At 47.5% G+C, this 26,046-nt stretch overlaps 9 protein-coding genes across 9 annotated transcripts; 3 read left to right on the plus strand and 6 right to left on the minus strand. All coding sequences in view use genetic code 12, as the record gives it.

Moving 5' to 3' along the window:
- Positions 1-2,911: 2,911 nt before the first annotated feature.
- Positions 2,912-3,571, plus strand: FOB63_003817 (uncharacterized protein; the record flags this gene model as incomplete). Its single annotated transcript, XM_002614637.2, has 1 exon — positions 2,912-3,571. The coding sequence occupies one exon, from the start codon at positions 2,912-2,914 to the stop codon at positions 3,569-3,571; it is 660 nt and encodes a 219-aa protein (XP_002614683.2).
- A 1,574-nt stretch (positions 3,572-5,145) lies between these two features.
- Positions 5,146-6,120, plus strand: FOB63_003818 (metalloendopeptidase; the record flags this gene model as incomplete). Its single annotated transcript, XM_002614634.2, has 1 exon — positions 5,146-6,120. One exon carries the CDS (start codon positions 5,146-5,148, stop codon positions 6,118-6,120), a length of 975 nt encoding a protein of 324 aa, XP_002614680.1.
- A 1,194-nt stretch (positions 6,121-7,314) lies between these two features.
- On the minus strand, positions 7,315-8,187 carry GOA1 (Goa1p; the record flags this gene model as incomplete). Its single annotated transcript, XM_002614633.2, has 1 exon — positions 7,315-8,187. One exon carries the CDS (start codon positions 8,185-8,187, stop codon positions 7,315-7,317), a length of 873 nt encoding a protein of 290 aa, XP_002614679.2.
- A 253-nt stretch (positions 8,188-8,440) lies between these two features.
- FOB63_003820 (uncharacterized protein) lies at positions 8,441-9,211 on the plus strand (the record flags this gene model as incomplete). Its single annotated transcript, XM_002614632.2, has 1 exon — positions 8,441-9,211. One exon carries the CDS (start codon positions 8,441-8,443, stop codon positions 9,209-9,211), a length of 771 nt encoding a protein of 256 aa, XP_002614678.2.
- Positions 9,212-9,254: 43 nt separating this feature from the next.
- FOB63_003821 (ubiquitin-specific protease) lies at positions 9,255-12,308 on the minus strand (the record flags this gene model as incomplete). The annotated part of the gene is made up of 1 exon (XM_002614631.2): positions 9,255-12,308. One exon carries the CDS (start codon positions 12,306-12,308, stop codon positions 9,255-9,257), a length of 3,054 nt encoding a protein of 1,017 aa, XP_002614677.2.
- A 1,390-nt stretch (positions 12,309-13,698) lies between these two features.
- Positions 13,699-15,735, minus strand: BAS1 (Myb-related transcription factor BAS1; the record flags this gene model as incomplete). Its single annotated transcript, XM_002614628.2, has 1 exon — positions 13,699-15,735. The coding sequence occupies one exon, from the start codon at positions 15,733-15,735 to the stop codon at positions 13,699-13,701; it is 2,037 nt and encodes a 678-aa protein (XP_002614674.2).
- Positions 15,736-16,898: 1,163 nt separating this feature from the next.
- Positions 16,899-17,960, minus strand: MTD1 (methylenetetrahydrofolate dehydrogenase (NAD(+)); the record flags this gene model as incomplete). The annotated part of the gene is made up of 1 exon (XM_002614627.2): positions 16,899-17,960. The coding sequence occupies one exon, from the start codon at positions 17,958-17,960 to the stop codon at positions 16,899-16,901; it is 1,062 nt and encodes a 353-aa protein (XP_002614673.2).
- Positions 17,961-19,723: 1,763 nt separating this feature from the next.
- On the minus strand, positions 19,724-21,262 carry GYP1 (Gyp1p; the record flags this gene model as incomplete). The annotated part of the gene is made up of 1 exon (XM_002614624.2): positions 19,724-21,262. One exon carries the CDS (start codon positions 21,260-21,262, stop codon positions 19,724-19,726), a length of 1,539 nt encoding a protein of 512 aa, XP_002614670.2.
- Positions 21,263-22,664: 1,402 nt separating this feature from the next.
- On the minus strand, positions 22,665-24,284 carry SSZ1 (Ssz1p; the record flags this gene model as incomplete). The annotated part of the gene is made up of 1 exon (XM_002614621.2): positions 22,665-24,284. The coding sequence occupies one exon, from the start codon at positions 24,282-24,284 to the stop codon at positions 22,665-22,667; it is 1,620 nt and encodes a 539-aa protein (XP_002614667.2).
- Between the last annotated feature and the right edge of the window lie 1,762 nt (positions 24,285-26,046).

A 26,046-nucleotide genomic window follows, 5' to 3' on the forward strand; every position in this document is an offset into this window, starting at 1 on the left:
AGTTTAATTCTATGGCTATGCCACATGCTTTGCATGCAATTCCAGTTCGAATAATGAAGCTTTCAACTTTTTATTCATCTTATTACACTACACTTGGGTGGATTATTACTCCTAGCATGCCAAGGCGCCAAGAATTGACACATTTGACTGCATCTGAACTGGATCAGCTTAAATATGGTTCGGCAGTAGTAAAAAATCAACACATTGCCATAATGTATTATTCCTAGCCTTAATGTATTACTCCTAGGCTTAATGTATTACTCCTAGGCTTAATGTATTACTGCTAAGATGTGCCTAAGTATCCTGATTCGGAAACCTCATTTTCATTTCAAAACCAAAAGCATATTTTCAGACGCATTTCACCTGATACATAAATTCAAATCCACTTCAACCAACTTTCTTTCACTTATGGCCATTAATGGCTATGCTATTCATAATACTTCCGTATTAGGCAAGTGCCTGTCTGTTGTTATGCGCATACATAGACAGGAAAAACGTACGACGGTTTTTTTGACGCAAAAAATGGCCAACATATGATACGCAGGCGCATATGAATCCAGCATATTCCTTTGAATCTCGGGATGAAAGTTCAGCTCCACAAGGGACGGAGAAACTTTGACTAGCTTCGTCCTGTATATGCGGATTCCCGCCTCGAACACATCCGACGTGATTGGATGCAGGATGTGTGGCCCTCGGAAACCAATGAGGAAGGACCCTGCCCTCGGAAGTCTGCGTAATTTAGCTCCAACTTAAACGAAAATAAGCTTTTAAAATGCAAATAAGTCGATAAAAGAAACGAATGTCGATTTCGTCGGCATAACATTTAATGGACAAGTAGTATTGCCTTATTATTTGTACGCTTGAGCATCATGAAATCTCACTATGAATTATAGAGTATGACATGTGTCGATGACAGTGCTAGAAGAAGATCCGTGGTCTTTCGAGGAATTGTCCGAATATTTTCAAAGCTGATAAATCATACACATCCAGACAAGCTGAACCTTCAACATTGATGTATCTTCTTAAAATAAATGTGGATCCTGGAAAGCTTGAACGGAACTTAAAAGAACTATTCAAGGTGAGCACGAGTATAACCTATTTCAAGACATTTATCGAATTTCCCCTATTGATTGAAATGTATAAAGGCAATAACCAATTGCTTTGCCCATGTACTCACATAAGACAGTATTAGAGTCGACTTACAAGAAACAGTGAGTTGTGATTCAGTCCTTATCAGTCAAGTCAGCGTCTTTATCAAGAAAAAGTGAATCGTCTCTTCGCATTCGTACAATCCTCACAGCCTTTAACCTATATACTCTACTAGTCCAATGTACCCTCAGAAGGAGAATAGGATATGACTAGACTGCCATAATCTAATACACTAGACAGCATAGTACTTGAGACGTAATGCTTACATTGCCTTAAGTACTTCTCATCTCTCTTTTCAACCCGATGAGTTTGTACGACAAAGTGGTAATTGTTAAGGTTCTCCCAAGAAATTAAATTACGCATTATCTGTCGAGTTATGACTATTGTAGATCTTTTCGATCTTGCAACCGGTATTCTTTAAAACAGGCTGTTAGCTAATGAAAATTCTCCCAACTCGGTATATCTGATAAAAAGCAATGGGTCTTTTCTCAGCTTTCAACTAGTTATTCTCTTTCTCTTGTTTTTACATGGGGTATCTGTGATTCGAATGCAGGGTCAGCCAAAAACACGAAAATCAATCAATGACAAGCTATATTAGCCACGGAACTTTAGCTATCTTAACGGAGACTTTTTTTCGTTCTTCCATTCAAAACTCCGTCAAATAGGCATTTTAAGAATGAAGTAGACCAAGAACATGGAATGTTTGTCATTTCCCTGGTTGAGTCTCCGGAATTAAATAATGTAATACTTACCGTAGACTAGCACATATGTTTGTGCCTGTTGGCTATCATTTGTAGAAATCACTCTCCGTTCCATATTTCTTCGTCTGAATCCGTACTTAATTTCATGTTCTCACCCACCTTTGGTCTTCCGTAGATCTTCTTCGCATTCGTTCCTTAGATAACCATTCAAACGTCTCTGTTGTATTTCTTTCTTCACTAATTATCTACTAACCAATGTATCTACTATCAGTTATATCCAACCATCTTACCATATTCAGTTATATCCAATTATCCAATTATCTAACCACTGTCCTATGTATCCAATTATCTTCCATTATCCACTATATCAATAATCTTCCATTATCCACTATATCAATAATCTTCCATTATCCACTATATCAATAATCTTCGATTATCCACTATATCCAATAATCTTCCTATATCCAATTATCTTCCATTTACTATATCCAATAATCTTCCATTATCCACTACATATCAATAATCTTCCATTTACTATATATCAATTATCTTCATTATCCAATTATCTTCATTATCTATCCACTATCCAATAATTGTATCCATGGATTATTCAACTGTTCGTCCGGTGCGCCCGGAAGTGCGAGTTCCGGCCGCGACCCGACTCGCCGCCCCGGATCTCCACCGCAAGCTGGCTTTTCACTCGGCCTCTTCTCACCGAACAAACGCCAACGGACTTTAGCCGGCAAGTCCATCCATCCATCGCCAACCGCAGTCTCCTTTTCGGCCTTCTCGTTCACGTGAGATCCGGCGTCCCATCCGATCCTGCCACAACCTCTGGCATTCCAGTCCAGTTTCGTTTCCGTTTCCATCTGCCAGTGCCGAGTTCATTTTCGTCTTCAGTCGTCAGAAGATCAGAAGATCAGAACGTCAGAAGATCAGAACATTAGTCAATCAGAACATCAGAAGATCAGAACATCAGTCGATCAGAACATCAGAACATCAGTCGATCATCGGTCGTCTTTCAGTCGTTTTTGTTCGCTACCTCTCCTATTCTCATAATCATGGGCTACGACCAGGGCTTGGCCGTGGGCTTGGCCGTGGGAATCCCCTGCTTCGTTGTTCTCGTCGGCGGCACCGTTCTCTTTTTGCGCCGCCGGCGCCACGACCAGCGCGAGGACGCCCAGACGGCGCTCGACTTTGAGTTGCGAGATAACAACTCGTACACGGCGTTCCACGAGGCGCTCCACACGCCGTTCGAGGCCAAGACACCGCTCCCGGAAAAACCCAACGCGCTGCTGTCGGAGCTGCCCCATCTGTCGCAGCGCCCGAAAACCGCCGCCAAGACCGTTTCGGCCACGGTGGAAGTGGTGGACATACCGCCCGACGCCCGCTCGGACCCAGCGTCGGCGCCCAGCTCCGACCCGCCCTGCGGCCTGTTACCCGAGCTGCCCGAGCACCTGGCCTCGACCTTGTCCGACAAACCGAAGCCGCCGGTCCACACGCGGTCCGCATACGCCTTCTACGACCAGTTCATTCCCATAGTGGACGACGTCAACTTGGCGCAGCCGCCGCCGGTGCTAGACGGCCACAGTGTTCACAGCGGGCGCAGCGGGCGCAGCACGCCCAGCTCGGACCCTTCGCGGCTGCTTGACACGTTGGCCAAGCAGCTCCAGGCGCCTTTTTTCGACAAGCTTCCGCCCGTGGCGCAGTCAAGAAGGTAACAAGATCAAGAAACAAGATCAAGAAACAAGAGCAGCAAGAAACATGATCACAAGAAACAAGAACAAGGCAACAAGAACAAGAGCAACAAGATCAAAAGGCCTCACTGATCAACTGCCTCACTGATCAAATGGCACTGACCAAACGACTGACCAAACGACTGACCACGGCCGAACAATAATCGAGCCTATCTTTCAGTCATCATGAATATGGCCTCTTCGGTTAGGGTGCCTACATGGACAGCTCATACGTTTCTAACGAGGGCTTCTTCCTTCCAATCAAAGTGACTCGTGCAGAGTCTTATCAATTCACATCTTCGACAATCCATCGTCTATTTACCCGTTGTCATTTCTGCCGTTCATGCCCGTTGTCATCTCTGATGGCCGTTGTCATCTTTACTGTTCATGGCCGTTGTCATTTCTGATGGCCGTTGTCATTTCTGATGGCCGTTGTCATCTCTGATGGCCGTTGTCATCTATGCCAGGCCTTTTTCATTTCAGTCAGTTTCAAAACACTTCTCACGAGTATAAAATCAAATCCAAGAAAAGGAATCGAGCAATGCCGAGCTTCCTTCAGATCTCATTTCCGTGTCGGTGATCCGATAATGATGCCAGCGTATGCTGGATACGGGCGTCGTACTTGCTGGGCAAGTATAGGACAATAGTACGCCATCATTGTTGGTGGGTTGAGTATCCATGCGATTTCATCGTGTTTCGACGTGCTTGAACAATGAACTGCCCTCAAGATCAGTATCATAGGTGGCATCCATTGCGGTCCAACATGGATACGTTCAAAATCTTAGTTTACTGGACTCTTCATTTAGTGGGTCCAATGTAAAGTGGCAATAAAAGCTTTCAATAAACAGTGACATGACGAACTCAGCTCTGAAGTTAGCCTTCAAAATCGGTAAAGCCTAAGATCCATCAACGCATTGTATATCGAATCGGAAATACAATAACTACATTGCATCGTATCCATTAGACACAATTATTGAAACGCTGACTGTCCCAAAGAAGCTATCGAAACAGGTTATTTGGATAATTACCTGAATGCTTGGAGTCCAATTGTAATTTGAAGTAGTGTCTTACTTCCCAAGGATTAGGAACTGTGATTTTATGTCTGTGCCTTTAATATACGCATCTCATTCACTTTCATTGGGACCTGCTTATCTATTTACTTCGGTTCTCATAGTTCTCAATCTCCATCATTCATAACTTCTCAATTCTCCACTACTAATCTTTTCTAACCAATTCTTCTAATTCTCCTCCACAATTAATCTTCTAACTAGTCTTCTAATTTTCCCTCCACAATAAATCTTCTAACTATTCTTCTAATTCTCTTCCACTTCAATTTCTATTGCTGGTCTTCCTATCTTCGCATCCACCTACAGATCTAGATCGCGCCAATTATCTTTTCCTTTCCGTTCACTTTTAATATTCCACGCCTTCTCCCAATTATTCGACTTATTGATTCTGTCATCTTGTTTATCTGTCATTTTGCTCTGTCATTTTGATCTGTCGTTTTTATCTGTCATTTTCATCTGCTCTGTTCATCTGATCCGTTCCATCTATCTCCCATGTTCCGGTCCTTTCCACGTCTCTTTCATCCATTGGTATTCAAGCGGAACGCCTCCTATCGACGTTTTGGCAGCCAGCCCACCGTCTCCTTTACCCGCCTCTTCCAGTCCCGCTACACGCTCTATTTTGCCGGCTCCTGTATCGCCTTCTATCTTTACAACTTGGACGAGGCGCCCTTCACCAAAAGACGCCGCTTGCTCTGGGTCCCTTACTGGCTCGAGCGGAAAGTGGGCGACTACAGCTATGCGCAGATCATGGCGCAGTACAAAAACCAGATTTCGCCGTCGGGCGACCCCAATTACCTTCTCATTCTGCGGGTCATGAACCGTCTCTTGGCCAGCGCCGTGGACAACACCCCAGACCCGCAGCAGGCCGCCCACGTGCGTCTGTTGGACTGGAGCATCCACATCATCCGCCCTCACGGCGCCGAAGAGCCGCCCAATGCGTTTATCTTGCCCAACGGCAAGATCTTCATTTTCCTGCTGATCTTGCCCATCTGCCGAGACGAGGACGGCTTGGCCACAGTGCTTTCCCACGAGTTGGCCCACCAGTTGGCCCACCATTCGCTGGAGCAGTTGAGCAAACAGCCCATCTACCTTGCGCTTTCCACCCTCTTGTACATGGCCACGGGAATCTCGTGGTTCAACGACCTTTTGATTGCCGGCTTGCTCCAGATGCCGGCGCTGCGGGAGATGGAGTCCGAGGCCGACCGGATCGGCTGCGAGTTGATGGCGCATCTGTGCTTCGATGTGACACGGGCGGTGGATTTCTGGGCCCGCATGGGCGCATGGGAGCAGAAGTCGCAGAAGGCTACGCCCATGTTGGAGTTTCTATCGACACACCCCAACACCCAGAAGCGCATGGCCGACATCCGGTCGTGGATGCCTGCTTTGGAGCAGATCCGCGAGTCGTCAGACTGCTACCACTGGAAGTCGTTCCTGGATTTCCACCGCAACTTCTTTGGCAAGCGCTAGGGAGGAAAGCCGAAGGAAGCAGTATAATGGAAGCAGTATAAATTGAATGAAGCGGTATAATGGAAGCAGTATTAATCGAAGGAACCAGTATAAAATCGAAGGAAGCGGTATAATGGAAGCAGTATTAATCGAAGGAACCAGTATAAAATCGAAGGAAGCGGTATAAAATCGAAGGAAGCGGTATGCAATACTGAAGTAAAGTGCATGGTGAACGCAATTGTTGAAGAACAAGAAAGATGGAACTTGGCACCTGCGCCGAGTCATGACATTTGCCGGACAACTTCATGGGGACCAGTCCAAGCTGGACGTTATTCAGTTTGAATCGGCAAAATGGTCAAAGCGAACAAACATGCATGTCTCTACCTTGATGGGCAAATTAGAGAAAGAACTTGAACGCCTACGGAGGAAGAAAGCTGGTCTTGAAAACAATTTTAAACACCAACAAGTGAGGCTTGAAACGATAAGAAAACAAGTTTAAACTCCAACAGGTGGGGCTTGCAACGATAACAAAATGCAATAATCGAGGCAAGATAGTTTGATTACATTTGAAGCATTGAAGTCTCTGAACCCAGACTTGGATATTATCATGCATGGCCAAATGACGATTATCTCTTACACATTCACTGTGAGTGAATTTTCGGGCTCGACTCTTTTGATTTTCCCGAACTAAGGTAAACGCTATTGCAGAACTATGGGCCGTGATACAATCATGATTTGTGTGTGCCTGATTCAGATCTAGTAAGGTAGTACATTTATTCTATCAATCGATAGAAGCGACTTTCATTCGTTAGCGAAGACATTTCCGCTCCATTCTTTCAGTCTTACTGTTATTGGTATTGGTTTGATTCGATATTCTTTCTCCGTAAATTTCGATTCGATAGTTTGGGCAATATGATATCTTTCTACTCTTTGTCTTAGTGAAGGCTACATGAGTCTTATGCAAAAGCGTAGTACGTGATTGTTATCTTCTCAGATACAAACGCCAATTGACTATTGTCAATCGTTCTATATACAAATGAATAGCTGGATCCTCTTGGCTGATAGCGATCAAAAGACTGCTTTGAAATTGGCTCCCTTTTAAACCACAATAAAGTCTGAGAAAAGACGCTATCGTTTCAAACAGACTCGGCTCAAATACAAGTTCAGGCGTCAATTACAGGCGCCAATCTTCGCCCGGCGTCTGGATTCTCAATGTTAGTTCGGTTCGGATGTTTTCTGAGCCGCTGGTTTATGTGTGCTACTCGACATGATTCCACAGCTACTCAAGCTGCTAAATCCCTCTGGCTTGCCGAAAAACCGATATGGACAGAGATCAATGTGGATTCGGTAATCGGTGTAGTCTTCGGACTCGGAGCCATCTGGGACAGCAAGCATCGAGACTTCTGCCACACCTAGTCTCCGCCGTAGGGCCGCATTCTTGGAAGAGTAGTATGGCACCGAGCACTTGATATACTCCACGACCGCATCATTTCCTCCCTGGTCTATAACTTTGGCCTGCAGCGTCACAAACGTCTCGAACGACGAGTCCATATGCACCACAACCTGGCTATTTTCATCCACGAGAGAACGTGCAATGCCTGTCAGAACGCCCAGCTGTTCTTGTGCCGCCACATAGTCCACCACTCTTTTTTCCACGAGCTCCACAACTTGGGCCTGGAAATGCCCAAAGCGGTTTTCGATGCCTCGCATCGCCGTGGCCAAATCCTCCTCCTTGTAGCTCCAAACCCTGACAATCGCATCCTCATCGGCCCAGGCCGAGGCATCTGCTGGTCGCACTAGCGCCAACAGCGCCTTGTAGTGAAGGTAGTTGAGACGCCGTGCAATAAAGTAGCCTGCGACTGCCACGGGAGGTCCCACAGTGACCAAAACATTCGGATGCACGTGGCTCACCGCTGTGGCCGCCGCCAAAATGCCAGAGAAGTATTTGGCAGTGGGCGAAAGTTTCTGGTGCCAGAATAGCGATGCGGGGTTTCGGAGGCCCCAGTAGCTCTTCACTGGAGCGGTGGACGCAAATCGGACATGATGTATGTGCTGCCCCACACGTGGCACCTTTAGATGGCTTCTCATTGGTAACGACCTAGTTCTCCACTGGTGTAGAAGAGTTGGAGTTCTGCATAAAGGACTGGTGATGCATCTTGACGTGGAGCTTTGAGCAAGTCTCGTATTTCGAAGATCCTGGTAAAGAGAAACCGAAAGAGAATCATCGTCGCCACGTCAATACAAGGCCAAAAGAGACAGACTTCGATTCATTGCCTTCTTCTGCAAACCACTTCCTGCACACCGCAAACCATTTCCCACATCTGCTCATCGTCTCATCTCAATGGGGAAAGCTGAATTCGGCTCGGCCAAGTACCAGGCCAAGCAACTCAAGGCGTCGGGCCTTCAGAAACTCCGATATTACTGCCAGCTTTGCCGCAAGCAATGTCGCGATGCCAATGGTTTCAAAAACCATCTTCTGTCGCCGTCGCACATGGGCCGAATCTCCAACTTGAGCCTGGACGGGAAGGCCGGCTCGGTTGTGGAGGAGTTTCTGGCACAGTTCGAACGAGACTTCATGCGGCTCTTGCGCATCAACCATGGCACCAAAAAGATCGACGCCAACAAGTTCTATCAAGAGTACATCTTGAACGACCGGGATCACGTGCACATGAATGCCACCAAGTGGTCTTCCTTGACTTCTTTCATACGATACTTGGGCCGCCAGGGAAAAGTCAGGGTCGAAATGCCTGATGCAGAGGACGAGTTCAATCTTGTGATCCGATTGCCCGAAACGACGGCGCCAGCGAAGAAGAAAGCTGCCGAAGCCGACGAGGAACGGACACTAAAGTTCCTTCAGCAGCAAGTAGAGCACGGCAAACAGTTAGAGCAGAGACAGGAGAAAACTACATCTGCAAATAATAGTGACATGCATAAGGATAAGCAAGACGAAGAGGCTCTGAAGCAGGAAGCACTGGAAGGGAAGACACAAGCAGCGAAAGCATCACTGTCACCTGGTGCGCCGATCAAGCTCTCGCTCAAGGGCCTTGTGACGAAAAAACGGCCCGTTGCACTGGCTTTTTCTAACGACAGCGATAGCGACACCAATTCATGAGGATTCCCCGAAGAGATGAACTGTCCAAACTGAATCTCTCCTCTTACACACGCTCGTAGCAAAGCACATAGACGTCCCTCGAGTGGACCTTGTTATGGCCATCGCCGTGCGTCACATTGATGCCCACATGGTCGTCGTCGAAAGAGCACCATACCGAGCGAGAATGACCATCTGCGCCGACCCCCGTGTTTTTCTTCACAAGACTGGTATAGTGGCCGCTCTTGAGCGTACCATAGTGGTTGATGAATCCACGGAGATTGTACGTAATCTCATGTTCATGGTGGTTGAATTGAAGCCGCATTGGGTATGCAATGTCCGTGTCAAGTTTATCTGTCAAGTTGAACGAAAAACGGGATAAATGAATAAACAAAACTGGCGGCAATTTGATGAAACTCAACTGCTTGATGGTGATGCTGGTGGCCGGCGGCTGTGGCGATGTAGATGTCTTTTTAGACGGCGACTTGCTGCGCTTGCTGAAGCGGAACATACCCTTCTTCTGCTGGAAAACAGCGTCCATTGGGCTTTCCTTAGTGGTATCCAGCGATTTGTCACACTTGGGACACTTCCAAGCGTTTTCTCCACTAAGGACCTCGTCCTGGGTATAATAACGCAAGCAATCGGTGAGATCGACGCCGTTGTTGTTTGTATGCGGAATAGGAAGTGACAAAATCGTGAATGGACTGTAGCTGACCGAACGGTGGCCACATCGATTACAGATAAGCCTGCTCTGCACGTGGCCCTGGCACATATCGTTGACTGGCGATTCACCTTGATACTTGATAAGTCCACGGTACCATGTCAAGTATTCTTCTCGGTCTCTGGGCTCCACATCTATATCCCAAAGCGCAATATAGTCCACGTCAGACAGAACAGGTTTCGTGGCCAAATCCTCATGGAGCCTGTCCAAGAGAAACAATAACAACTCCTGTGCATCCTGCTGTTCGTTGGGAATGTTGAAGTCCGGTTTGAGCCGCGCCAACACCTTCAAGAACTTCGTTGGCGCGATATTAGAACCCCCGTTAATGTTGAATGTCGCCACCAAGTTTACCATTGCTTCTGCTAACAGCGAGCGCATTCGTGACGTTAGCCACTCGTTAGCATGACGGTAAAAGAGACTATTGAAACGATCCACGCCTACCAACACTTGAATCGTCAGGTTGATATAACAGGATGAGCCCAAATTCTTGAGACCGCAGACTCCATTGTCCCTCATCCACTGTGTCTTGGAAATATGGCCATTGCCATGTGTAGTCTGACTGTGATGACTGTGATGGCCATTTCCATGTGAAGAATGACCATAATGATGACTATTTGTGTGGCCATGAGGCTGCAAGTGTGACAGGCCCGTGACATATTGCTGATTTGTTCCATAATTTTGAGGTCCGCTGTAATAATTTCCCGTTTGCTGATTCCCATGAGGAGCACCATATGGTACTCCATACGGTCCTTGCGATGCGCCATATTGATGCAATGTCCCATTTGGTTGCAATGTCCCATTGGGTTGCAATGTCCCATTTGATTGCAATGTACCATTGGGTTGCAATGCTCTATTCGAGGGTGGACCCACTCTCTCGGGGCCCTTCAATTGGCTCATACCGTTCAGGGGCAGGCCATAATTGGGGTATGGAGACAGCTGATATGGTACTCCTCTGCTCGACAGAGGTGCTCCGTATGCTTCACTTACTTGTACTTGTGGAGTGCTTCTAGGGACAGAAATATGAGGCTGCAGTATATGGACATGTGACATTGACTGCTGCAGATTTTGCTTCTGAGAATTTTGTGGAGTATGTTTCTGGGTGTATTGTGGCCGAACGTTTTGTGGATGCGAAATATGCGGATGTGAAATATGCGAATTTGTAATGCGGTGCCCATAAGAACCATCTTGATTTACAATATGATTATCTGTAGTAGAAGATTGTTCCCGATACAGATGCGAAACAGCGCTTGCTCCCGTAGAGTTTGGATTCGAATAATGATGAGCCACTGTGTGTTGCGGAACTGGAGGTGGTTGGTGAGAAGGCGCTGGAGAGGACACAGAATATGATGTGGGGAAGGCGCTCAGTGGCGGTTTCCGATACGCCTTAGCTGGTTGTAGGGGTGCCTGCAGTGGAGTTACATGCTTCTGCTGTTCTTGTGATTGTGTGTGAAGAGATGTCTGCAGATCCGCCGGAAGTGCGGGAGGCAGTATACTCGGAGGAGGAGGGGGAACTTTAGTTGTAGAAACCCGACTCTTTGTCGAGGTTTTTGAAGCACCCAGTACACGTGGATCGAGGGTATATGGAACTTCGGGTTTCAATGACAGCAAGCTGTGATGAGACGAGTAATTGTTGGAAATAGGCGCGGAAAAGTCTGATTCCACATCAGACTCGGCGCCAGATGCACAATTGGAGGCAGCATCGGACTTGTCTGACTTCAAAGGGAGAGCCGTATGTACACTATGAGTAGATAGTGAATGCACAGACGCGTACTCGGGCACTGACTCATTAGTACTACTCTGGTCCTGTCCATGTAGCAGACTTTCGTCATCAGAATCTTCCAATGCTCTGTAGTATGCTTCGTAGTCAGAAATCTCTTGCAGGTGAGTCAGTTCTTCTTCTTCTTGATCGCTTTTTTCGCGGTAATAGGCGACATAATCGTTCAACCAGCCAAAAAGATCGCCCGTGTCGAAGGAAAGTAAATCCCGCAGTGATAAGTAACCAAGAACACTGCAACGTACAACATGCAAGTCGACTCCAAACTCCTCGGGGCCTAGCACGTTCGTGGAGTGGAAAAAATCGTAGAGATTCAAGTAAATGACAAAGTCCGTATGGTTCCTTTCCATGAAACGCGCAAAGCCTTGGAAATGCACCATGATATAGGTGGTGATGAAGTAGGTGAAGACCAAATAGGCTCTCACGTAGAGACGCAAGCCTTCTTTGGAGTCCCGCAGCTTGACTACTTGCTCGAACAAGTCGGCACAATGCTGAATAAGATCAAAGACACCCATCTTGGCCAATGCCGCATCGTCCGAGAGCGCATGGTACTCGTTGTCGATGACGCGAGATAAGGAGCAATCCAGAACGCCCTCCATGCCATTCGAACGCACCTCTTGAAGCATAGGGATTCAGAAACACAATAATTCAGCTCCTAGGATCACGGTCCGATCAAGTGCGAGAAATGCGGAGCGTGGTCACCGGAATTAGGAAAAACGTCAGTTAAAGGGCGGTGTGTAACAAATTGTAGAATGGAAGAAGCAGAGGGACACGACACACGACACACGGATGGAGAGCCACAGAATGACGCCGGAGATAATATTCAAAGAAGACAAGAAATCTCGGCTGAGTTATCACCTGGATCATTTGTGATCTGTGCGTGCTGCATATAGTAGCTTGGGGACTTGGGGCCGATCTGGTAGAATGTGCCGGAATCTTGGATTTAGCAACTAGCGTGGACACAAGAGTTCCTTAAGGAAATGGAGACTTTGAAAAAGCCGTACATTTTTTGAAAGGGCAGCCACACGATCCTAAAGCCTTCATTCTTGAAGCTTTTGTGTAAAGCTTGAAATTTATTGCTAAAGTCAATTATCGTGTCCCCAAGAAAGGCAAAGGACCAATGAAAGAGTTGTGGTTTAGACGAATCACTTTAGGCATAAAGACATTAGAGGTTTTACGTTATGGGAAAAAAGAGAGTGGTTTGTTTTGGATGCAAAAAAAGGTGAACACAAAACAAGTGATGATTGTACACAAATAGAATACTACACCCGTACCTCTGAGTATATAACATCAGTACATCCTTGAACATCCGTACACCAAAACGCAAAAGACCCATACACCTCAAAATAAACATCCGTACCTTTTGCACGTGTAGTGTCACGTGAATATAGTCAAACACCCAATAGACAACCATACCTCTAGAATAATCAAGATGATATGTCGAAATTAAAGAAAACAGACTTAGGTAAGCATTGCCGGGCAATTTTGTCTACAGACACGACGTGGAAGGATTTTTATGAGTCGCAGAGTTCAGTGATAAGAAGGAAAGTAGATCTAAAAGAGAAAGTAGATCAAACAGCCAAAGCAGATTAGCATAGAAAGTCAAACATAGAGAGAAAAATCCATAAAAATTAAAAATTAAACGCTGAAACGTCCATTTGGATGTGCAGAAAATGCGGATAATAACTTACTCGGTTAATAAATATTGAGGCGATAATTCCAGCTCAACCATCAATTAACTTTCAATAGTCTAAGTGCAAAATAAAACGATGATCTTCGGTGCAATTCATTTTTTCCGTTGCGTTTCGCCACTCCAGACTTAATTGGAAAAAGGAAATTTTTAAAAACGAAAAATTACCGTCTACGAATGCAGAGACAATCCAATCGTGTAGACCTGACATCGATGCAAACCACAAGGCACCTCCACTTACATATTAGCTTATATTACATCAATACATCATTGGTTCATTATCACATGGGCCAGACCATTCTTCATCTTCTCCGTCTCGTATACGACTACGACGGATTGAATGGAATTCCGCCGTACGGGGTCTCAGGCAGTTCACGCTGGTAGGCGTACACGCCGTACTCCATCAAGTCTTCGTCGAGATCGCCATAATGCAAAGGGTGGTGTTGGGAAACCGGCGGACCGGGTCTCTCGACCTTTGGAGCGTTCAAGTGGCGCATGGTTTCGAAAAAATCCGGGCCCTCCTCGTCTTCCTGTTCGTCCTCGGGCGAGCGTTTGAGATAGTTTTGTTCGGCCGCCGCAACCATCTGCACCGCTTTGGTGAGCGGAGTAAGCGGGTTGGAAGGGCGGTCGGCCTCGTTGAGCAAACGGAGAAGATCAGACTCTTTGGCCGCAGCGTCGTCGGCCAAGTCGGGGCGATAGCGGTCATTCTTGTCCAAGTCGGAGCGATAGCGGTCGTTCTTCTCTATTTCAGGGCGGAAGCGGTCATTTTTCTCCATCCCGGCCCCGTACGGTCTGGCATAGTTTTTCTCGTAAGCGTCGTAGGGCTTTTCCTGGAAGTCGGGCGTGTTCTCGGGGCGGGGGTAGTAGCCGTTCTGCCGCTCCTTGTGGTCGCGCCGGCCGTCCATGGCGCCCTGTCTGTGATCGGCGCCCTGTCTGTGATCGCGCAGGTCGTCGTGCCGAAGTCTTTTCCGCTCGTGGTCTTCGGGTCTGTCGCCTCTTCTGGCGTCCCGCCGGTCCCTGCTGCCCGAGCTGGCCGGCGAAGACGCCGACAGCGTGAGTTTGGGCACCTCGGTGAGCGGCGGCAAGTAGTTGAAGTGCTGGAACCGCGTGAGCTCGGGCTCAAAGCGGGCGGGCCGGTGGTGCACGTGCTGGTGGACCGAGATGGCCACGCCATGGTCCGCGGCGTAGTGGACGAGGTACTGGGCAAGCTCGTGCGACGCGATGGTGCCGGCGCCGCCCAGCGAAAGCTCGTAGCGCCACTCGACGTGCGAGTTGGGCGGGATGGGTGTGGCGAGCGGGGCAAACGAGGGGCCGTTCTGGCCGCCAAAGTCGTCGAACGACGGCGTGTGCGACGGCGTGTTGGTGTAGGTTGGCGTGGCGCTGTAGCGCGGGTAGCCGATGGGGTAGGGTTCTTTGGGCACGGCGTCTTTGGCGTCTTTGAAGTCGTAGGGGAAGCGGTCGTCGGAGTCGGGCCGCGCGGATTCGGGCCGGGGCGTGAGGCCGCTTTGGATGTCAAGGGGGTTTTGGTTCAGGTTCTGGCCGAAGGAGTTTTGGTTCTGGCCGAGAGGGTTCTGGCCAAAGGAGTTTTGGTGCTGGTTTTGGTTCTGGTTTTGGTTCTGGTTTTCATTTTGGTTTTGATTCTCGTTCTGATTCTGGTTCTCGTTCTCATTCTCGTTCTCATTCTCGTTCTCATTCCCATTCCCATTCTCGTTCTCGTTCAGCCCGTTCCTTTCAGGGCTCGCCGCGTCGCCCGCCCGAATGCGCGCGGCCACCGTCGCCAGCGCGCGCCCGCGCGCCACCGCCGTGAGCAAATTCCGCCACCGGTTTCGACACGTTAGCGGCGGCCGGCCCTCGAGCGCGCGCGCCACCGTGCGCCATTTGGTGCCGTGCGCCCGCACCTGCGCCACTAGCTCCAAGTCCTCCGCCTCCGTCCACGCCCGAAGCCGTTCGCGCAGCGCCGGGTCCAACACCTCCAAGTACCGTTTCGAGCACTGGTGCTCGGTCCGCCCAGGAATCTCCGCCAGCACAAGCTGCCACTGCGTTCCGTGCCGCGCATACAGCTCCACGAGTTTCTGGTCCTCCTCCGCCAGCCACTTGCCGCGCCGGAGCCGCGGGTCCAACAGGCTCAGCCACCGCTTGCGGCAGTCCTTGGGCTTGCGTGTGGGCGCGAGCGGGCGCGCCACCGCATCCCAGTTGATGTCTTTGGCCGGCGGGAGCTGCGGGTAGAGCGTGTGGAGCTGCGCGAGCAACCGGGCGTCCTCGTCCTTGGTCCAGGGCCGCCGCAGGCCGCGGCGGAACGTCTGCACGCCGAGCGACTCGGAGAGCGCGAGCGTGTCGATGGGTTCGATTTTCTTGCGGTCCATCGTGTGTGTGTGTGTCTGTGTCTGTGTGTGTTGTCTGTATCTGACGGCTCTAATGCTAGTCTTCGCGTTGTCTTCTTTCTGTCTTGGTTTCTGTATCGACAATTGACGGCTCTAACGAATGGCTAGTCTTCGCTTTTTCTTCTGTCTTGTCTTTGTTTCTGTCTTTGTTTCTGTCTTTGTTTCTGTCTTTGTTTCTGTCTTTGTTTCTGTCTTTGTTTCTGTGTTTCTGGCTTCGTTTCTGTATCGACAATTGACGGCTCTAACGAATGGCTAGTCTTCGCTTCTGTCTTTGTTCTGTCTTTTGTCTTCGCTTTTTCTTCTGTCTTGTCTTTGTTTCTGTCTTTGTTTCTGTCTTTGTTTCTGTCTTTGTTTCTGTCTTTGTTTCTGTCTTTGTTTCTGTCTTTGTTTCTGTGTTTCTGGCTTCGTTTCTGTATCGGCAATTGACGGCTCTAACGAATGACTAGTCTTCTGTTTCTGTCTATGTTCTGTCTCTTCTTTTGTCTTTCTTCAGTCTTTGCTTCTATGTTCGTTCTGTCTTTTCTTCTATCTCGTTCTCTTCGTTCTGTCTTTTCTTCTTCCTTCCGATTGACAGCTTATCTGGCTTCTGGCTTCGAGTCAGATCTGCTGGACTCTGATGTACGGATCTTTCCAATGGGCGTCTTCGCTAACGTCTATTGTCTATCTTGCAGCAGTATCCGAGTCGCTAGTCAAGTTCTGCACCTATACACCGTCCGCCCATCGCAGTGGAGTCAGCACGTGCGCGAGTCACGTGAGCTCCGGGCCAACTAGACAAGACGAAAGACGGACACACTGAAAGATGAAAGACGGACAAGACTGTAGAAATCCCTTTGGTGTCGTCGTCTGATGTTCCGGTGTAGACCAGATGTCCATTCATCAAACGATCTGCCCAGCGATGTGAGTGGCCATCACAACAGTAATGGATATCGATTCTGTCCTAGAAGTCCAAGCTGTCTGTCTTAGTGGTCCGTCTGACCTAGTCCGACTTTAATCTGACCTAGTCGACCTAGCGAGCCTGATCGACCTAGCGAACCTAGTCGACCTAGTCGACAGTCCGAAAGTCTGTCCGTCCGTCTGTCTGTCTGTTCGTCCGTCTGTCCGTCCGTCCGTCTGTCTGTCTGTCAGTCTGCTATTCTTCTCAATTTCTACTTCTGCTCGCGGATCTTCTTGTTGGCAATCAACCGGAGCAAGTTGCGCAACAACATGGCAATGGTGACTTTCCCAATCAGCGGCACGTACAACCCCGCCTTCTGCTTGATGTCGTCGCTGAAGTTCTTGGCACTGGCAAAGTTGATCACCACGGCGCCGTTGGCCACACACTCAGTAGGGAACTTGTACTTTTCCAGCGGCACTCCAGTGATAATCACATCGCACGTGGGTGCCACTTTTTCCACCGTATATGACTCGTCCAACTCCACCACCTTGTGTCTCTGCATCAGCAAATCGTCGCCACGTGTGTACTGCTGCATGTTGTTGACGTCAGCGGAGTAGACGGTGGCGCCGTCGTTGGCAAGCAACGCCGCCAACGGTCTGCCGACGATTTCCGACCGGTTCACCACCAAGATTTTCTTGCCGTAAAGCCGGTTGCCGTAGTGGAGGTGCTTGTTGTACACGCCCAAGTACTCCAAGATCTTGACCATGGCCAACGGCGTGCATGGCAAGATGGATTTTTGCTCGTTGGTGGGCGGATCCAAAAACCGCACGTTGTGGTACAAGTTGTGGTAGTAGCGGAAGTTCAAGCCCTCCACGTCCTTCTCCGGCAGAATAAGCTGCTGGAGGTACTGGTCCTGGTTGTCGCCAAACACGGGGAAGTACACCATGATCCCGTTGACGTCGTCGTTGTTGTTGGCGCTGATCAACGCGCTCTCCAACTCGTTTTTGTCGACCGATACGAGCTCGTACGTGAATCCGAGCAGCTCGCACGTCTTGCCTGTCCAGTTGGCGTACATCTGCGCCGCCGGGTCGTCGTTGGCCAAAAAGCCCACGAGTTTGGGGCGGAATCCCAATTGGGCCACTTCGGCGGTGATTTCCTCCACAAAAGGCTTGGCCACTGTGGACGCCAAGATGGTTCTTCCTGCGGGCTGAGACATGGTTAAAAGAGAAGATGCACGCTTGTTTTTTGTGGCGTGGCAGAGATGGTAATTTAAATAATTTGTGGTGATGTGGTGTGCACGCAATGATTTCGCAGTCAAGTCTGACTTCTCCATGAAGGAGGTTGCCGGAACGATGGAAATTCACCAAGACAAATTGGATTGGCAATGCTCGATTGGCAAATTGCTCGATTTTATTCGATTGGCTTTTATAAGATTGGTTTGCCTAGTTACGGCTGATCTCTTATTTTATGAACTGCCTGATTGCGAATACTGATGGATGCGATTGATTACTGCGAATGAGAAATATTACTGAATAGAAATATTACTGCGTTTAATTACTGCGAATTCCGATATAGATTAATTACTTCAATACTAGACGGATGTCAAAATACTGATTCATCAATGAATCAACCACTAACGATGATGAACTAACTACTTAACGATTATTAACTAACTACTACCGATGATTAATTAACCACTACTTTAACGGTGATAAATTAATTAACCACTACTTTAAGGATCATTAATTAATTAACCATTACTTTAACGATCATTAATTAACCATTTACTACTTTAATAACCATTTACTGGTTTAACGATGATTAATTAACCACTTCTGCTTTAACGATGATAAGTAAACCATTCCTGCTTTAACAATGATTAATTAACCACTTCTGCTTTAACGATGATTAATTAACCATTACTTTAACGATCATCAATTATTATTTACTGCTTTAACGATGATTAATTAACCATTTTGCTTTAACTATGATTAAGTAATTACCATTTACTTAATGATGATTAAACATTAAATAGCTATTTAAGGCTTTAATCAACGATGCTCCACTATACATGAGTTGACGATGCTTTAATACAATACTTAATCTACTTAATGATGCTTTAGTACATTACTTAACTATGCCTTAATACATTACTTAACCTACTTAATGATGCTCTACTACATTACTTAACTATGCTTTAGTACATTACTTAACCTACTTAATGATGCTCTACTACATTACTTAACTATGCTTTAATATGAGCTACGATAATCCCTGTGCTATAATCAGCTGTGGCACATTCATAAGTAACCTTTACGTGTAGTTGTATTGTTATAGAGGTCTTTTAATTGACATATCTTTAGGTAAATGTTCATGGAGACAGAGCCATCATATTCACTGCTGAATCTCTCTCATGGTCTTGTACCGTTTACCTACTTAATAAAGTATGTATTAGCAAAGATGCATGTTTGCTATCCGGTGTTGAGCTTTCTTTACCTCTTCTCATCGATGATAAAACATTTTGATTGCAGTGAAATGCTTCTTTGACCTTTAAATTTATGGAAACAGAACTTCCAGCACAAATGTCACCACTTTCCGTATACTCAAATGAGGAAGAAGAAATACTATGATTTTTCGAATAGGATAGATCTAGATTTGGTTATCCGCCATTTCCTGGCCTCTTCGAAAAAATCATACTGTTGAAATACTATTGGCTAGTAAGTCCAACAAGTTACAAATGGCTAAGGGATTAATGGGAAGCACACAAGACCAATGCAGTTTTTTGGGTAAATAAATCTTCTTCTGGTGAGAAACAACATCATTGTGTGAAGTCTAATTTGTATAGTCGACCGTATTTACGAATCGCAAATCTCACGAATAGGCTTGCTGTTCAATACTGTCACTTGCATTTGAAAACGTGCTTTTCAGTTGGATTAAAATACAGAGTTATTCTCCTTCCTTTTCAGAATTGTATATTAAGATTTTTTGTTCCGTGACTAAAAACTGGCCTATAGCCTTGATTCAATCTATTATGTTTCGCCCACTCTCAAAATTGAATACGCTGTAGCTAATTGGAAGTCCCGTTCATCATCGCACCTAGCGGAGATGGGCCGCTGCGTTCTTGTAGAGACTCTGCCAAATAAATGCCTCACTGAGCATCATCTCGATATCCTTCTCCTGCCATGAGGATGTTGGCGTGTTCTGGAGGAAAAGCAAGATTTCCTGAAAGTCCATTTCCCGGAGCTCTGCAGAGAACTTGATCAAGAACGCTGCACACACGTATACGTGGAACGTGCTGAAACCAAGCGGGCTCTCGCTCAAATACGTATCCCACATGCGGATGATTAACTCCATCAGGAGCTCCCGCATGAGCAAGCAGTTCATCCAGCGGAACAGAAACTGGATAAACTCTACGCCTTGCGTCTCCAAGTGCTGGAGAAGCGGGTAATCGATTTTGGCAATCAAATTGCGCAACTCGCCCACCTGTCGAATAATACCCGGCTGCTCGTGGATGTAGTTGTCCGTGATGTTGTCCAACAACCGTGAAAGACACCAGTACGTGTCTGCCTCGATTGCCGTGGTGGCTCGGGCCAGAAGCCGCCCTGTGTCGAAGTTGGCGCACGTGTACAGCGCAAGAAGCGGGTCCTCCATGAGTGCCTGCTCTTCCACGTCAGCATCATCTATAAGCCCCGGAACACACACTTCAGGGTCCCACGTGCCGCGAGCCCGCTGCTGGACTTGCCACAAGTAGTGGCCCACAAAGATCTGGTAGAACGGCGTGCACAAGTCGTTGATACCTTGGACATAGCCGCTGGCAGGGTGGCGGACGGCCCACAAATGCAAGATCCGCCGAAGCGACGCCTGCGTGGCCTCGTTGGCATAGAGAGAAAGCTGCTGGTGGGTCCGGCGCACGTCAATGTCGATCTGGTGCCGGAGCGGCGTGTCGTCGGGTGGAAGCTGTGCAAGGCCGTCTGCATACTCCTGGCGCTTCCTCCGAAGCGTCAGCCCCTGGCGGCTTTTGTTGGTGGGGAGATATCCCAAGAGAAGCTGCCACGTGACGGGCCGAAGTTCCAGCGGCACGCCGTTCCAGGCTAGCAGGCGTAAGTCGGCAATGCTGATGGCGGGCGCCGCTAGAACGCGGCGGAACTTGCTGCGGCGGGCCTGGCCGGGCTCTGACACTAGGCTGGACACCGATGCCGTTTCGTTTCCTGTTTGGGGAGGTTCGGTTGGGACAGGGGCGGCTTTCTCCTGGGGTTTTTCGACAGCAGCGCCAACATCTGCGTCCCAGTCCGCGTCTAGATCGGTGTATGTGGCCCGGCGAACACGACCCTCGGGCGTGGCAGGCCGGGGCTCGGGCTTGGGCGACGATGTCTTCGAAAAAAGACCGCTCACCAGCGGCGACCGCAGAAAATGGGGCTTTTCCGGCCGCTCCGCCAGCGCCAGACGGTCTGAGCCGTAGGAAAGATTCCCGTAGATGTTGCTGTTGGCCTCGCGGATGTCTGTTTTCCGTCCGGTGAGGAAAAGGTTCTTGGAGAAAGATAAGAGGTGTTTCCCTCTGCCGCCGTTTTCGCCGAAAATAAACTCGTTGTTGGTCTGGCCGTAGACCTGCGACATTTCTGGCTTCTTCTTGGGCATTTAGCTGGGCTGTATCTTCTAGACTTTGGGTTTTGTCTGCCTGTTCCTGTCTCGCTGCCTCTTTCTATCTGCCTTGGGTAAACTTGTCTGATCGAGGAGTTTTGCAATTTTTTTTTTACTCCAGTGCCTCTTTTTTCCTTTTTTGGACGGTTCCCGCTGATTCGAGTTGGAACGGATACGTATCGGGAGACCTAGCTTGGGCAGGTGTAAAGAATAGTGGTAGCGGTAAATTGCTTTGGGTAATTATCCTGCAGAAGTGGCTCGTATACACATTGCGGAGTGCCAAATTGAGATCGGGAAAAACAAAGATCTTCACTACAACAGTTTCTCCTTGGCCATTTTTATATTTAACAAGAAGAATGCCGTTGTATTTGGATCTGGGCGGCAATTTTTGTATTTAAAGACAAGGAAGAATGCCGTTGTATTTGGATCTGCGTGGCCTTTTTTGTATTTAAAGACAAGAAGAATGCCGTTATATTTTGGAGCTGGGCGTCATTTGCAACTAGGTAGCTTTCTTTCTTTAGAAATGGATAAGCCTGTTGGGATATGATTGTCGAGGTTCGAGTCGTTTGGTATTGATTTGATCTCAATTCCAGCGTCGTACTTGAATGTCTTCTTTGATTGAATGCCAATTTTATCCACCCACCTTTACTTTATTGTCTTTTCGGTCTGATTGTCCTTTGGCTCTTACTGTAACCGTCCACTGAATGATTCTAATGCCTAAAGTAGTATTTTTCCCAGCAGTCTTCATTGGGGACAGTCATTTTAAATCGTTTACTCTTTGTAAGACAATGGGGAACTGGGAGCGTTCAAGAAATTCATAATCCTAAGATATGCCAAGTGTATCCCGAAAGACTGAGTGGATCTTTTAGTGCTCGAAGTCCATACTATCGAGTCTTTTCCATTCGAGCATTGAATTCGTTGTTCCAATTAGCTAATGCTAGAATAGAAATATTTTGGCTGATGCACAAATATCGGCAATGTATGCCCAAATCCTGGATCATTGAAGCAGCTGTTTGATTTCCTGGTCTACTTGTTGATCCACCTGTCATTTGTAGCTCTTCATATATCCTCCCACTTTAATCCCGTTTTAATCCCATTTTAATCCCATTTTAATCCTCCCATTTTAATCTTCCCATTTTCCTCTTCTTCATTCATAGTCCTCCTCTCTTTTTAAATCTCCTCTTAAATTTTAATTCTCCTCTTCAATCCAATCCTCCTCTTCGTTTAATTCTCTTCTTTTTAATCCTCCTCTTTTTAATCCTCCTCTCATCAGCCGCCGGATCTTGATTGATACATCTACTTGGAACACCGGCCAAAACTACAACGCTTAATCACTCCTCCTATGCAAATTCATTCAACCTCAATGCCTATTCTTTCGGTCTCAACGTTTATTCTCTATCTATGCGGAAGCCACCTCACCAGTCACAGCAGCAGCGCCTTGGCGCAACTCACGGCCAGTCAAGTGCAACACGCCGTTGTGGGTAATGTTCACAAGCACCTCCAACTTGGCATTTGGCTTCAAGTCCGCCAACACCAAACGAGCAAGCAAGTCGCCGGCCTCGTACACAACCTCACGGCGGACTTCTGGCTCGTCGTCCGACTCCGAGTCCGAGGTTGGCTCAGCAGCAATCTCCGTCTCTTTCACGGTACGCTGGCCCTCGTACAACTCCACAACCACATCTGCCGCGTCGCCGTTGGTCACGGTGAAAGACTTGCGGATAGGGTAGGCAGTCTCCTGGACCAAAAGAGCGTGGAACTTTCCGTCGGCGTCCTTGATTCCGATAGGCTTGCTCAAATGCTGGGTGTTGACAACAACAGGCTGCAAGGACTCGTGGATCTCCTCGGCGTCAAAGCCTTCGACCAACGCAGCTTGCAAAGCGGCACCTTTGGTCGACAACTCCTCTGGGTTGGAGGCACGCGAGTCCAAAGAAGGAGCCACCACGGTGGTGGACTCGGGGAAAAGGAACTGCACGTTCTGGGCCAACTTGACCACGTTGGCGCATCCACCGGTCAACAAAACCTCGTCGACGTCCAAAGCGTCGATGCCAGCCTTGGCCAACACCAGATCGACAAACGCCGTCATGTCGCTCAAAGGCTTTCTTGCGGCCAACTCAAAACGCAAACGGTTGATGTTGGAGAGGAAATCGAAGCCGTCGGCCAACGACTCGATGGAGAACGACGACGACGTGACGTTGGACAAGGTTTTCTTGGCCACAATGGACTCGGCCTTCAACTTGGCCACGGCACGGGCGTTCTTTCTTGGGTCGGTCAGGAACTTCTTCTCGAACTCTTTGGCAAAGTGCTCGGAGAGAGCCGCGTCCAACTGGTCACCGCCCAAGCCTGGAGCGTGTGCTGTGGCCAAGATGGTCAAAATGCCGCCACGGACAGCAATGACAGCGGCGTCGGAGCGGATTCCACCAAAATCAGCAACCACATAAAGACGGTCCTCCAAGAGACGGTCTTCGGCAGACAAGTGCGCCAACAACGCGGCCGAGGGCTCGTTGATGGTCTGCAACACATTGAGGCCCGCGTCCTTGGCGATCTGGGCCAAAAGCTCCTTCTGGTGCTCGGAGAAGTCCGTTGGCACCGTGAGCACCACGTGGTCGACGCTCTTGCCCAAGTAGTCCTCGGCAGCCAACTTCATCTGCACAAAGTGTCTTGTGGCAGCCTCCTCCACCGAAACGAGCTCGGTCTTGTCTTCTTCCCGCAAGATCTTGTAGGCGATTCCGCCATCTTCTCTCTTGACAGGTGGAGCGCCGGCGGCAGCGACAGAAAGATCCACCTCGTCGTACTTCTTTCCGATGAAGTCTCTGAAGTTGATGATGGTGTTGGCGGCGTTTCTGACCAACTGGGCGCGGGCCTGGGCGCCGTGGTATTCGTCAACTCCAACATACGACAAGACGGACGGGATGGAGCGGTCGCCGTCCGGGTTGGCGATGACGTCAACTTTGCCGTCGGCGGTGGCGACGGCGATGGAAGAGGAAGTGTTTCCGAACGAGATTCCAATGACGCTGGACATGGTTGGTTTTTGTACAAGCGATGGGAGAATTTTTTTTGGTGTGTGTGGGGGGGCACGGGTGTGAGGCGAAGAGGTGGATGCTAGAGCTGAAAGATTGACGGACAGATTGATCGACGGATTGACGGACATATTGACCGACGTATTGACCGACGTATTGACCGACGGATTGACCGACGGATTGACGGATCAGCACTTTTTGGCTTTGTTGCTTGTCTGTTGTTTTTTTTTTTTTTTATTGTGGCTGACGGCTGAGTTTATCGACCGTGCGCAGTAATTAAGCAAGACAATTGGATCAAAAGCCCATTATTCGAATGAATAAGTCCATCAGTAGAAAGTAGAGTTTTCCTCTAGCCTAATTGGGGAGATCTATTGAGTGATTATTGTCTTGGTTCAATTATTGTGGCGATTGGTTCTATTATGTGTTGATTGGTTCTATTATGTGTTGAATTATGTGTTGATCAGTGTAGTTCCTAAATTATCAATGAGTATATGGATTCAATTTATTGCAGCAGAGGGACTATTCATATCAAATAATCTGTAGTGGGAAAGTTTTAAAATTAGCTTGCAATAATTTTCTCATGGATCTTCAGATAAAAGGAAGCCTATTACTGAGGTATGCGCATTTTCAATTACACATTTGGCCTTTTGGTCGAACACTACAACGCTGAATAATTTCTTGAGTAGCATGTGTCTAAGAATTTGTCAGTAGTTCTGTAGTTCTGCTTCACACTGCCAAAATGTTTGTTGTAATTACTTCCTCATTCTGTCGGTCCGAGCTACAAGGAACCAATAAACATAGACTCAATCTAATCAGATGAGCATAGTAACGTCAGTAATTTGAAGACTGAAATACTAGGCGGAATCAAAGCAACTTTCAATTTTACTACCTTTGCTCTGAATATCAGTAAACTCATTTTCTTGAGAAAATTTACTTGTACCGTAATCTTCATGGTTGATAGCTTCTCAAACTTGTTGATATGGCTTTAAATCCAAAGACAACTCGCAGAATGCCTCAAAGACTATTTCCCATTCATCTTTCATTCTGATTTAGAATTAATATTAACTAGACCTAAGGAATGTCTGAATAACCTATGTATCCATGTTTGATTCGGTAAAGACTTTCCCAATCTAATAAAAGAGTAGATTGGTCCACTCTTTATAAAAGAACAACGTGATAACATTTTGATCTGGGATATCTTGGTTACTTATCTAAAGGTCTTGGGAAAGACCTAAGCCCTTAATTAATTGTGAAGTTTAACAGGCTGACTGCATACCTATTTCTACAGATTATGACACTGATTGCTTTGAGATAAAATGAGTTTGAGTTCTGTCAGAAACACGGTGGTTCCCAAGTTCCCAATGCAATTGCTTGACAATGCCAATTTCCAAAGTTAGTTTCCTATATTTCGAAAGGAACTTCTGTTATGGGATCCAATCGTTTATCTAGTTTTTTCAGCTCTGAAGGCTACAAAGCTGATATGAGATATTTGAAGCCATGATTATCCACTTTATTCATCAGAATACTGTTCCAGAGTATAGAAATGTTGCAACACTTAACGCTTTCAAACTGAAGGTGCAGATCTTTCCAGGACCTGATTTATATGACCGCGCAGAATTCTTGAATATGATGGCCACGCCGCCTCATATTAACAAGACACAAGCGTATGAGTCAGAAAAACTCCCCCACCTTGAGACATAGCTCATTGAAATCATCAAAGATAAGAAGTTAACACTTGACGATGTGATAGAGACACTTATGTTT

This window comes from Clavispora lusitaniae, assembly GCF_014636115.1.
Source record: "Clavispora lusitaniae strain FDAARGOS_655 chromosome Unknown tig00000185_pilon, whole genome shotgun sequence".
Lineage (NCBI taxonomy): Eukaryota > Fungi > Ascomycota > Pichiomycetes > Serinales > Metschnikowiaceae > Clavispora > Clavispora lusitaniae.